The 13,194-nt window shown below is 51.5% G+C and overlaps 1 protein-coding gene across 2 annotated transcripts in view; it reads left to right on the top strand.

Moving 5' to 3' along the window:
* The first annotated feature begins 10,059 nt into the window (after nt 1-10,059).
* Nucleotides 10,060-13,194, top strand: part of MACROD1 (mono-ADP ribosylhydrolase 1) — a 152,545-nt gene continuing 149,410 nt past the window's right edge. Inside the window, exon 1 of one of the 2 annotated variants that reach the window (XM_081240114.1) lies at nt 10,060-10,656. In XM_081240114.1, the coding sequence (XP_081096240.1) occupies nt 10,359-10,656 (298 nt within the window). In that variant the 5' untranslated portion in view covers nt 10,060-10,358. The remainder of the gene's footprint in view (nt 10,657-13,194) is intronic. The other variant, XM_081240113.1, reaches the window with a different exon arrangement.

Below are 13,194 nucleotides of genomic sequence, written 5' to 3'. Positions count from 1 at the left end.
TGTCAGGGTTCCTTGACGACCTGCCCCCAATGAACTCACTAATTTCTGCCCACCTATTATTTGCTTTCACAGCATCATGGTCTACACATGTGTCCAATCACATACTAAACCAGAGACTGGTATCCGTACCACATTTTGTAGGGCCTACAAGGGCCTTGTGTCTTTTCCTTTAGATCCTTGTCTTCCAGGTGCGTTGTACAGCGTTTTGCACGTAGCAGGTAATCGTTAATTCATCAAATATGCCCTATAATTTTTTAGGTGTAAGTGTGGGCACTGGGGAAATGCAGTGAGCAATCCTGACAAAAATCACTGTTTTTGTGGTGCTCATTTTAGTGAGAGAGACAAACTAAAAAAAAGTTTGCATAGTGTATCTGCAGTAGAGAAAAATAAAGCGGAGCATTGGGCAGGTGGGGCAGTGTTGCATTTTCAGTAGGGGTCCAGATCAGACCCAGTGAGAAGCTAATATTTGAGGAAAAACCTGAGGAAGTGAAGGAGTGAAATTCATGGATATCCTAGGGAAGAACCTTGCTGTCAGAGGGAAGAGCAGATGCAAAGGCCTTGGGGTGACCAGGATGGCAGGGGCAGGGAGGGAGTGGGAGGTGGGGCTAGAGGAAGCAGGAGCAGATCCTGCAGAATGGGAGGCCATTGTGTTCACTTGGGAACATGCAGAAAAGTGATGTGATCTGTCAGTTTTATCAGGATTCTTCTGATTGTTGTATCAATGAAGAGGACGAAAACAGAGGAACCTCTTAGGAAGCTGTTGCAGGATTCTAGGAGAGTGGTGATGGTGCTGTGGGCCAGGGTGGGAGCAGAGGATGGGTGAGAAAAGTTGGATTCAGAATGCATTTTGGAAGAGCTGACAGGATCTGTTGATGTATTGGGTGCAGAACATGAAGGAAGGAGGTGACTCCAAGGTGTTTGGCCTCTTACTCATCTGCTAAGTTAAATCTGTCAACGAGACCTTTCCTTTCTTCTTGGCACCGTCCCCAGACCACCGCACTCCTGCCAATTCCACTGCTGCCCCCCAGCCCAGCTCTTTCTCCACCTCTGGATGCCTTTTGAGGCCTTATATCGTCTCCTCAACAGCCTCTCTCCAGGCTTCTTTGCCATCTCTCCCTCTCTGTGACCTGGTCTCTGCTGTCACACATCTTTTTTGTAGTTCTGTGTGTGGTACAGTACTCTGGGTACAGGGGCTCAACAGTGAACAAGGCAGCCCTCAGATGCAGCTTCTGCACACCTTGTTTTCTAGTGGGAGAGAAAGATGATACTTAAACTCCACAGCTGTGTGACTTCTAGCAACCTGCTTAACCTCTCTGTGCTTTAGTTGCTTTCATTTTAAAATGTGGATGAAAAAGTTTCGGTGTCAGAGTAGTTGTGAGGATTGAATGATTGGATATTTACAAAGCACTGAGAACAGTGCCTGACGACAGAATAAGTACCATATACATTTGTGAAATAAAAATAAAGTTACAAATAAAGATAATTCTAAGGAGTGGTGTGTGCTATAAAGAAAACAAAAAGTAAGGATAAAGAGTTACCAGGGAGGCAGGGAAGGAGCGCCTAGAGGCGGGGGCTTAGTGAACCCCTTAGACTTGCAGTTATGAAAAGCAAGACACGGACAGCGTTCCATACAGGGCAACAGGAAGTGCAAATACCCTGAGACTGAAACAAATTTGGAATTTTCAAGAAACCCAAAGAAGGCTTTTCTAGTATCCTTGTCTGTAAATGAAGATGATGAACTGCTTATGACTTCCCAAGGTCACTTCTGAGGATTAAACAAAGCAACCCATACTCCAGTTTTTGTTTGTTTGTTTGTTTATTATTTATTTAGGGCTGCATTGGGTCTTCGTTGCTGTGTGCGGGCTTTCTCTAGTTGCGGAGATTGGGGGCTACTCTTGTTGCAGTGCATGGGCTTCTCATTGTGGTGGCTTCTCTTGTTGCAGAGCTTGGGCTCTAGTCATGTGGGCTTCAGTAGTTGTGGCTCACGGGCTCAGTAGTTGTGGCTTGTGAGTTCTGGAGTGCAGGCTCAGTCGTTAGTTGCTCCACAGCATGTGGGATCTTCCCGTACCAGGGCTCGAACCTGTGTCCCTTGCACTGGCAGGCGGATTCTTAACCACTACGCCACCAGGGAAGTCCCAGAGGGCCCTCTTTGAGAAAAGAAAAATACAGATTTTAAAAAAGCATGGCGCTTTAGAAGGAGTGCGAATGAGGCACCTTGAGGTTTAAGCTTATTCAGTGTCATGGTAAAGCCACTTCTGAACATTATGATTTCCACCAACTCAGGCTTCTCCAAGTGAACTCAGAGCCCTCCCTTGGGGGCCAGGAGGCAGTGATGCGGGGTGGCTGGCCGGTGTCCCCTTCCCCAGGTCCCTGGAACTCAAGCATAAGCTCCACCACAGCAGGCATCCTGGCCCTTGGCGATGCATGACGCTTCGGAGTGATTCATGCTGCTATTTTGGTGCTGCTGCTCTTTAGGTGGGGAGCAAAATGGCAAGGGCTGCATTTGGAGTCAACTCTGAGGCTGTAAATCCTGCAGCAGATGAGAGACTGAAGGGGTCACCACGTGCAACTAGATTCTGCAGAGCAAATTCCCAGTTTTAAAGTTCTCCCAGGAGTTCCCTAGTGTCCAAGAGGTTAGAATTCCGGGCTTTCACTGCCGTGGCTCGGTTTCAATCCTTGGTCAGTTGGGGAACTGAGATCCCTCAAGCTTGGCCAAAAAAAAAAAAAAAGAAAGAAAAGTTCTCCCAATATCAGAAAAAAGAAAACAGCTGGAACTCAGGAAGCTTAGCATGGGAGTGAGGAGTTAGGAGTGGGGGTTAGGGGAAGGTTGCAGCTCAGAATTCTGGCATCTGCAGAACATGGAATTTTTGCTTTTATAAGAACTTTCAGTGTTGGAGTGGGAACTTAAGACAACCTGAGTTTCCTTCTCCATGTGAGAGTGAAGTTCCATTCCATGTTCCGAGAAATCCCTAAAGAATATTTTCATTTCCCACTTAACTGAGTGATTCCAACTTTGAGCTACCTGTTACCACAGAGTCTGAGTCCTGATTAGCAGGAAAAGTGTGTTGGGGGGGAAATAAAGTGCCATAGAAATCTGCTCAATTCAGTGAACTCGTACAGAGCCAGGAACTGTGCCAGATACTTCAAGGAATAAAACGATGGTAATTATTATCCAATAATTACTTATCAGAGAGCCCAGAGCCCAGTCCGGGAGCTCGCCATCCACAGGCCCTCCCGGGGTGCTCTCAGCCAGTCTCGTGGCTATAAACACAATCCCGGATGACTCCCACATTAGCTTCGGCTCAGATCTCACTCCCAAGTTCCAGACTTGTCTACCCAGCTGCCTCCTCGATATCTCCATTTGGATGGCAAATGAACTTCCCAACGTGTTCGAATCAGAGCTGATAATCTCCCCTGAAGCTGTTTCTCCCTTGACTTCCCTCTCATCAGTGGCCTCGCTATTCTTGGGCTGGTTCAGGCTGAAAACTTTGGAGCCATCCTTGACTTTCACAACCACATCCAGTTCATCAGCAAATTTTGTCAGCTGGACACGGGCCCTTCTGCAAGTCCCCAGCCATTTCTTGGCTTTGGGAAGGGGAACGGAGTGTTGGCTCCCTGAGCTGGTAGGTGGCCAGAGGCAGAAGGGACCCCCGGCCTGGGCTCCCAGGCCATATCGAGGCCTCCCACGCTACATACCGCTTCCAGAGGGCAGGGCCTGTGATTTGTTCACTGCCATGTGCACTCAGGGCCTGGGACCTAGTCCATGCTTGTAAGAGTTTGGTGAATGAGCCAATGGATCTGATCATCCTTCTGCTCCCCCATGGGACCCGCAGCCCCTCCCAGGGAGGCTCTCTGGCCTTCTTCCCTCCAGGCTTCCTTGGTCCCTATTCTCCTTACCCTTCTCTGGGCCAAACGGTTGAGTCCCTTCAGATTCAAACATCTCAATCCCATTGTTTCTGATATCTGTTTCTTGAGAAATACCAAGTAGTGCAAAGTGTGAGCATGGGGAAACAGGCCCTCTCACGTCCTATTGATGGGAAGTTACACTTAGTAACATCTATTTAAAATACAAAAAGCAATTCCACGCTTACAGGTTTATCCCACCTGGGCCCAGCCTGGTGGCACAAGGATGTATACTGCAGCCCTGTCTGTGACAGCAAAAGGAATAGCACCCAACTACATGTGCGTCCATGGAGGATCCTGGGAAACACGATGTTGCTGCCAGAGGACAATATTAGTGAGTGTTCAAAAGAACCCGGTAGATACTGACATGGAAACATGCCCACGATAGACTGCAGAATGACGAAAGTCATGCGGCAGTGTGTATGGCGAACCTTACTTTTGGCAAAAAAATGTGTGTATCTTTCTATATGATTATATATATTCATGGGAAAAGTCTAGACAGATATATAGCTAACTGCTAAAGTTGTTGCTTCTGTGGTTTGGGAATGGGGAGGGGTGCTGCATTCATTTGCTGGGGTTGCCATAACTAAATACCACAGATTTGATTCGGTGACTTGCACCACAGAAATTAATTTTCCCACAGTTCTGGAAGTCCAAGATTAAGGTGCTGGTAGATCTGGTTTCTTCTGAGGGCTCTCCCCTTGGCCTGCAGATGGCTACCTTCTCACTGTTTCCTCACATGGTCTTTCCTCTATGCAAGCACTCATCCCCAGTGTCTGTGTATCCAACTTTCCTCTTCTTTTTTTTTGTGTGTGTGTGGCCACACCACGTGGCTTGCGGGATCTCGGTTCCCTGACCAAGGATTGAACATGGGCCACGGCAGTGAAAGCCCGGTGTCCTAACCACTAGGCCACCAGGGACCTCCCAAACTTTCCTCTTCTTATAAGGACACCAATCAGATTGGATCAGGGCCCACACTGAGGGCCTCGCTTTAATTTCATCACCCCTTTAAAGACTGTCTCCAAATACTGTCCCATTCTGAGGTATTGAGGGTTGGGAATTTAACATATGAATTTTTTGGGGGGGAACATGATTCAGCCCATAACAGAGGCATTCACTTTCTATTATGTTGTTAAAGTTTGTTACAATGGGGACGTTCCTGGTGGTCCAGTGGTTAACACTCTGTGCTTCCACTGCAGGGGGCATGGGTTTGATCCCTGGTCAGGGAACTAAGATCCCACAGGCTGCACGGTGTGGTGTTGGGTGGGTGAGGGGGCAAAAAAATTTCTTGCACTGAACACTATATTTATTCGAGCTAAATGTCCCCAGAGCATCCACCTCCTTCCCAGGCTTTCTCTGAAGTCAGAGGAGGGGCAGCTAGTGACCTCTGCCAGCCCAGCCAGCTCCAGGGCCCTCTGAGGCCCTTCCCCTGAGGAAGCCAGTATGAGCCCCTCTGGATCACTGGCCAGGTCCTCAGACCCACCCTGAGAGGAAGCAGATGGAGGGGCCTCTACCATGCAGGCCTATGATTTATAGCTACATGTTCTGGACATTTAGTACCTTGTAACCCATCCTCCCCCTTCACACCTCTAAGTATAACAGCAATATGATATTAGCCAATGAAACAGATAGTAAAATGAAACAGGTAGGTGATAAAATATGAAGAGAGCGCTACAACCTGGGTGAAGGGAGGTGCAAAATTGTGATCACACAGCAAAGATGTTAGGGGGACCTGGGAGGTGCAGGGGTTCCTCTACCTGAATGAGGCAGTAAAAAGAAGAAAGATGGCCAGGTAAAATGGGGTAGGGCTAAAACTTGAACGACCCAGGAAACAATAATGCACTGGGCTTTAAAATCAAGCCCCTGAGGAGAGGAGTGCACTGCCTTGTGGGTCTCTTTAGATCTGGCAGTTATCCTGGGTCCTGCTCTGGTCTTAAAGACCAGAAGCTGGAAACCCTCACTGTACTGTGGTCCCGCACCTCACTGCACGTTCAGTCTTGCTGAGATGGTGAATCTGCTCCTCTGGGTAGCTTTGCAACCCTAAAAGGTGTGGAAGCCAGAAAAGCAAACCCAGAATCTTGCTACCAGTTTAGGCAGTTTTGTAATCATTGTGCTAATACCTGCATGTTTATTAAATATTTTGAAACATGCATCAATCTACCCTATTTGATTTGCAGTTTTAATTAGAAAGGAATGAATGGGGCTTCCCTGGTGGCGCAGTGGTTGGGAGTCCGCCTGCCAATGCAGGGGACGCGGGTTCGTGACCTGGTCCGGGAGGATCCCACATGCCGCGGAGCGGCTGGGCCCGTGAGCCATGGCCGCTGGGCCTGCGCGTGCGGAGCCTGTGCTCCGCAACGGGAGAGGCCGCGGCAGTGAGAGGCCCGCGTACCACAAAAAAAAAAAAAAAAAAAAAGGAATGAATGGGAGACAGCCTGCCGTGATGACTGTAATAATGCCTCCCATCCCTGTATGCCTGCCCTTTGCCATGGGATTTGGCTGCTTCTATGAAGAAATGGAGTCTATTTCTCCACTTCTTGGATTCTGGGCTGGCCTTGTGACTTGCATTGAATGCCGTGACTGTGTGAATTCTGTGCAACACAATGTGGTGAAAGTGATGTAGTGTGACTTCCAAGTCAGGCCTCGAGGCATTTTGAAGCCTCTGCTGACATCCTCTTGGAGCAGGGCTTGAGAGCAGCATGCTGTGAAGATGCCCAGTCTGGCGCAGTGGAGGCCACATGGGGCAGAACCGAGGGGCCTCGCTGACAGCGCCAACTGCCAGCCACATGAGTGAGGCCGTCCTGGGCCCCCGCCCCAGTTGGTTTGTCAGATGGCTGTGGCCACAGGAGTGACCCAGGCAAGACCAGCAGATGAAACTTCCAGCTCATCCCAGCCTGAACTGCTGATGCAGAGGCCTGGTTGTTATTTTAAGCCAATGAGTTTTCAGTGGTTTATGAGGCAGCAAAAGATAACTGAGACACTATAAAAGGATCTAAGTTCGTAAACGGCGTTTGAATATTTAAGAGAACTGATTTACCATGTTTATAAGTTTAATCTATTAGTGTATAACAATTGCTAACTGATTAGAAAAAAATATGCTTGGCTTGGGAGGGGAGAATAAGGTGGGCGATGAAGGCATCTTTACCCCCTACTCCCTCCGTGCTTGTAAAGGAAAAAAACAAAAAAAGAAAAAAATATGCTTGTTATATGTGTAAGTCTCTTCTGCTGAGAGTTTGAGGCATTTGAGAGGACCAGCTATTTCAACTCTGTAAAATGTAGTTTAAAATCTATTAGGGAATTTAATTACCTAAGTTTGCAATTGGCATTCATTTTCAGAATTTAATCTGTTGAACCTGTGATTTAATTAAATATTCATCAAAGACTTAGTGAGAGTAATTGTTCTTATTTTTACACAAAAAATAGATTTATAAATAGAAAACTAGATTTGCAAGTTGCATTTGGATGTTTAAGAAAAGCTAGTTCTTTTAATTTATAAGTTTAATAAATACAGTATTAATTTAAATACAAGCAGCAGTAGGTAACTTTTCGCTGCATGAGAAAAACCCCTCTCCAACATTAAAAATCCTCAACAGAAAACAGCGGGTGTTACAGCCCCACCAGAAGATTTGGCATTCCACAGACTCCCATGCCTTTGCTTCTGCGGGTCCCTCGGCCTGGAATGCTCCTGACACACATAGACATCTGTGGTATCTGGCAAGATTTTACCTTTTCTAAAAGGTCCAGCTGAAACTCTGTGAAGAGGTCCTGCCTTGCCAAGTCAGAATCACACTTCTCTGCCTAGACCCATCCGTGTGTGGGGCCCAGGCCTCTCTTAGACCAGACCCTGGTAGGCTATTGTCTGGGACCTTCTCTATCCTGGCTGCCATGTGAGAACAGAGCTGAATCCCAGCAAAAAGAAACAGAAGGACTAGTTCAGATGCTGAGGGTGTCCAGGGTGCTTCCATGGCCTGGCTCTGGGGGACATGGATTTCAGGCTCTGTGCAGAAGGCAGCCTCCTGATAGGCACTGATACTTTCTATGGCTGGGTCCCCTGCCTCTCCTTGTTTCTCCTCCCTAGACTTTGCCGGGAATGGTGTAATAAGCAGAATAATGCCCCCCAAAGGTGTCCACATCCTAGTCCTTGGAGCCTGTGCATATGTTACCTTACATGGCAAAGGGGAATTAAGGTTGATAATCAGCAGACTGTAAATGGGATCATCCTGGATCATCACCGGTGAGTTCAATGTAATCACAAGGGGCCTTGAAAATGGAAGAGAGTCAGAGGGAAAGACCATCAGGGAAGACTGGTCAGTGAGATGGAACATTGCTGGCTTTGAAGATGGAGGAAGGGGCCCACAAGCCAAGGAATGTGGGTGGTGTCTGGAAGCTGGTGCTGACACCTTGATTTTTAGCCTAGTGAGACCGATGTCTGACTTGTATCCTACAGAACTTTAAGAAAATGAATTTTGTTTATTTATTTAAATTTATTTATTTATTTATTTTTTGGCTGCGTTGGGTCTCTGTTGCTGCGCATGGGCTTTTCTCTCGTTGTGGCGAGCGGGGGCTACTCTACGGTGCAGTGCGCGGGCTTCTCATTGGGTGGCTTCTCCTGTTGCAGAGCACAGGCTCTAGGCACGCGGGCTTCAGTAGTTGTGGCACTCAGGCTCAGTAGTTGTGGCTCACAGGCTCAGTAGTTGTGGCGCACAGGATTAGTTGCTCTGCGGCATGTGGAATCTTCCTGGACCAGGGCTCGAACCCATGTCCCCTGCATTGGCAGGCGGATTCTTAACCACTGTGCCACCAGGGAAGCCCTTGTTTATTCTTTAAGCTGCTATATTTATGGGAATTTGTTATAGCAACAACAGGAAGCTAATACACAGTGTCACCCACATACTTCATTGCCTGAATCAGTGACATCTGTGTAATCACTTACCAGACCACAGATAGAAACCAAACAACCTTGACCCAAGCCTGGACTCTGACCCCCATAGGCCATGTTGACCTTGGGCCAGTCCAGGCTTCTCATCTGTGCCCTGGGGCAGTGCTGCCTCACCAGGCTGTGGGGAGCACATAGTGAGTTAATGGAAGTAGAGCAAATGGGTGTAGAGGGCTTAGCTCAGCGCCAGCTGGTACCTAGTCCCCTGTGAATGGTTGCTGTCCTGGATGCAGTTGGCAAGGCCCTTCTTGCCCTGGTAAGTTATTGGAGAAGCGGCAAATGGTGAGGTGACCTTAGGCCTGGGGGCCTGACTACTGCATCCTGAACTCATCTCGCTGACCTTTTCGGGGAAAGGCGCAGGCCTCGTCGTTGGTGGTCCTGGAGTGTTGGGGGCCCCTGGCCCTTCCTTCCTGTCCCCTGGCTTCTGATCTACCCTCTCTGCCCAAAGGTCTCCCACTGATCCTCTCTTGGGCACCACAGTGGTGCCAGCTGCATCCACAGGAGGGTTCTGTGATCCTCCTCACAGCTCTGTGAAGAGTTATCACCACACTCAGCGCCAGAGAGGCCTGGAGCACAAGGCAGGTCTGCAACCAGTCAGACCTGAGAGCTGTCTTCCAGTTCCCTGGCCGTCCAGTGGTTACGACTCTGCGCTTCACTGCTGTGGGCCTGGGGTTCAATCCCTGGTCGGGGAACTAAGATCCCGCAAGCCACGGGAGGCGGCCAAAAACAAACAAACAAAATATCCAGTATCATATTTATCAAATAATGAAATGGTATAGAAAGACATTAAAATATTTATATTAAAATCCATCCTTATAGTCCTTGTAAAAAATTAGGAAAAATATAAAGAAAAAAATCACCCCAATTCTTCCACCGAGAAGGCCACTTGGAACTCTAATTTTCTGCCTTCAAATTACACGATTTCCACCTTTGCCTTCCTAGCTGCTCTAGATTCGGTTCCTGCCGCCGCCGGCTAAGAAGGAGCAGCGCAGCGGTCTGGGGAAAGTCGCCCAACCGGACGTACCCGTTCGCGCCACTCGTCACCTCCCCGCCGCCGGCGGGGACGCGCGGCTCCCGGGGACTGGGGGCGGGGTGGGTCCCGGGTGACCCGCAGGGAGCCGCGCTCGGCTCAGTACGCCCGGCCAGAGGGGCAGAGGCGGGGCCGGGGGCGGGAGGCACCTCCCACCAGGAAGTTGGCGGCGGCCGAGCCAGCCCCAAGAGGAGGCGCATGGCGGCCGCGCGACCCTGCGAGAGCTGGGCTCAGGCGCAGCGCGACCCCGCTGGCCGGGCGGGGCGCGCACGTGTGTATACGAGTGCGGGGGCCCGTCAGCGGGCCGGACTACAAGTTCCAGGGTGCCCAGCGGCGCGCCTGGGTTTTTCTGGCCGCGCGGCCCGCTGGTTCCTGAGCAGGTCGCCGCGGGTTGGCACGCGTCACCTGGTTCCCGAGTAAATAAGGGAGAGACTCCCCGAGCACCGTAAATAGAGTCCAAGTGGGCGGGGAGCCGCCCCGCGCCGCCCGCTCATGTCTCTGCGGAGCCGAGTGTCCGGCCGCCTGGCACAGCTGCGCGCGGCGGGGCAGCTGCTCGGCGCCCGGCGCCCCTGGCCCGGCCCCTCGGCGGGTGCCAAGCGGACCCGCAGCACTGCGTGCGGTCCCCCGGCGTCCCTGGGCGCGTACGACCCGCGCGGGCGGACCCCAGCGGGAGTTGGGGCTTGGGGGGCGGCGGCGGTGGGGCGGAGAGCCGGGGTGCGCACCTGGGCCCCCCTGGCCATGGCGGCGAAGGTGGACCTGAGCACCTCCACCGACTGGAAGGAGGCAAAATGTAAGTGTAAGCAGAAGGGGGGCGCGAGGGGCGAGGGCGGCCCTACGTGGGCCTTCTCCGGCTGGACAGCACCCCACCAGCAGCCTCGTCCACCCCAGAGAAGTGGGGAAGTTAAGGTCCTGTGCCCCGGTATGGACCCCCATTAACAGCCACGCCCCCTATGTGCCCAGCCCCATAAACTACTTCACCGCCCCGACCAGGTTCAGGTCCCCAGTGGGGGGCAGTGTGAGGAGGGTGGCCTCACGCCATTGAAATGTGTTGCTGGGCACCCCCAGGGAGCATCCAAGACCTAGTACCTTAATCTGTTGTGCACGAGGGAAACTGAGGCCCAGTGCCAGAGCCAATAGGCCAAGGTCACGTGGAGCTTGCTGCCGGCTCTGAACTCCCCGGGTTTCGCATGGTGTGGTTTCTCGGGGGTGGCACTTTAGGCGGAGTGGCAGGGAATGGGCTGAGGGGACAGCTCTGGGGCTGGCATCCCACCTGGTGGGGTCAGATAGCCACAAGGAGTGGCTTCCCTGAGCGGGCCGGTTCCACCTCCCCCCACGCCTACGGGGGGGGGCCTGCATCTCTAGGCACGTGGTTTGGTGCCCTTTTGCCCTTAACGTTGGCCTCTGGACACTTGTGAGTACTCTCTGCCTTATTCCTGGGGGACACAGGACAGAGGAGCTGCGGGGCAGGGCAGAGATGGGGCGTTGTGCCTATGAGAACAGTGATCCCCCACCGCCCCCTCCGCCCTCCCCCCCACCCCCCATACACAGGAGTCAAGCCATTTCCTCCCGCTCTGGGGCAGAGCATGAGTCCTGGTGGGCATGAATCCCAGGGCTGGACTCTGGGCCCGAATAGAGCAGGGAAGGCAGGCAACCTGACCTGCAGAGCCCCAAATAGACCCGGCTGCCTGTCCAGCTGCCCCTGCCCTTCAGGACCTGCTCCCTGGGCTCTTGCGACCGTTCGGGCTGGATCCCCGTTCAAAAGAACAGGGATAGCAGCTCATTGGCTGGGCCCTTGTGGTGAAGTGGGTTCAGCCAATGGGGTTGGGAAGGCAGGCCTAGGGCTGGCTGTGGTTGGGGGCAAGGGGAAAGCATCCTCTTGGGGTTGGAGGTAGAGTTCAAGATGACTTAACCACTGTCACGAATTGCATTGCCTTCACTGGGATCTTAAAGCACCAGCAGGAAGCATTTGACTTTGCTCCGGGAACACAAGGAGTGCTTGTCAGCCCTTCAGCCCTGGCCCCAGAACACCGTTCAGGGTGGGGAGTGGGGGGCAGGCCCCCTGGTACGGGGACTGTCCCCACAGGGAGCCCTGCTTTCCCTTCTCTGTCAGAGAACAGTAACCCAGGGTGGTGGGAAAGAGAGCTGGGGAGGCCAGGGGCCCAGGCACCTGTGCTGGAGCTGCCACTTTTTCTAGGACCCAGCTCTCCGCCCCTCCCATTCCTGGGTGCCACTGAAAACTTCCAGACCTCATGAAGCTGATGGGTCAGGAATTCCCAGGCTGCTCTCTGCTAGGAGCTGGGATTTCCATTCATTCAGTTCATGTTTATCGAGTGCCTTCTATGTAGCCAGCACTGTTGTGCTGGGGAGACAGGCAAGGACCCTGCCCTCATGGAGCTTAGGGGGAAGAAACAGTAGAGGATGTGATCAAGGCAATGAGACAATGCCAGGTAGAGGTCAGTGCTGCAAAGAAGCCGTGGCTGATGGGGCCGCCTGAGTGCCAGTGTCCAGTCAGGGGGCAGTGTGAGGAGGGTGGGCTTGCCCCAGGAACCCCAGCAGTAGGTGTGAAGCCGCCCGCCCCCCAGCAGCCGTTAGGTGGTAGTTTGTGGGAGTGAGACAGAGACATCTCTGTGTCTTAGTTACCTATTGCTGCATAATAACAGATTACCCAGACACTTGGTGGCTTAAAACAGCAAACATTTATATTATCTCACAGTCTCTGAGGCTCAGGAAGCTGGGAGTAGCTTAGCTGGGTGGTCAGGCTCAGGTTTTCTCAGGAGGTTGGCGGGGACTTGGTTAGGGGTGGGGTGAGCCCTTCCCAGATGGCTCACTCCTGTGAGATGGCTGTTGCCCAAATGCCTCATCTGGCCCACATTCAAGGGGAGGGAAATTAGTTTCCACCTTTGTGAGGGAAGAGGATCAAAGAATTTGGGGCATATTTTTAAAACCGCCACACTAAGGGACTGCCTCAACTGGATTCTGCCTCTGATTGGGGTCCAAGCTTTGATCCTTTATTTATTTATTTATTTATTTATTTGGCCATGCTGCTCGGCTTGCAGGATCTCAGTTCTCCGACCAGGGATTGAACACGGGCCCCTAGCAGTGAAAGCGCCGAGTCCTAACCACTGGACGGCCAGGGAATTCCTACAATCAGTGTTCATTTACCTAAGTATACTGCTGTGTAACCACTACTTTGATCAATAGGTAGAACATTGCCATTGCCCCATGAGGTTCCTTTGAGCCCCTTTCCAATCAGTACCCCTTACTGCTAATCATTTTTCTATCTATTCATTTTGTTTCTTCTTGAACTTCATATCACCAGAGGCATACA

Source organism: Mesoplodon bidens, assembly GCF_964165515.1.
Source record: "Mesoplodon bidens genome assembly, chromosome: 7".
Lineage (NCBI taxonomy): Eukaryota > Metazoa > Chordata > Mammalia > Artiodactyla > Ziphiidae > Mesoplodon > Mesoplodon bidens.
This window is presented reverse-complemented; position numbering and strand designations above follow the sequence as displayed.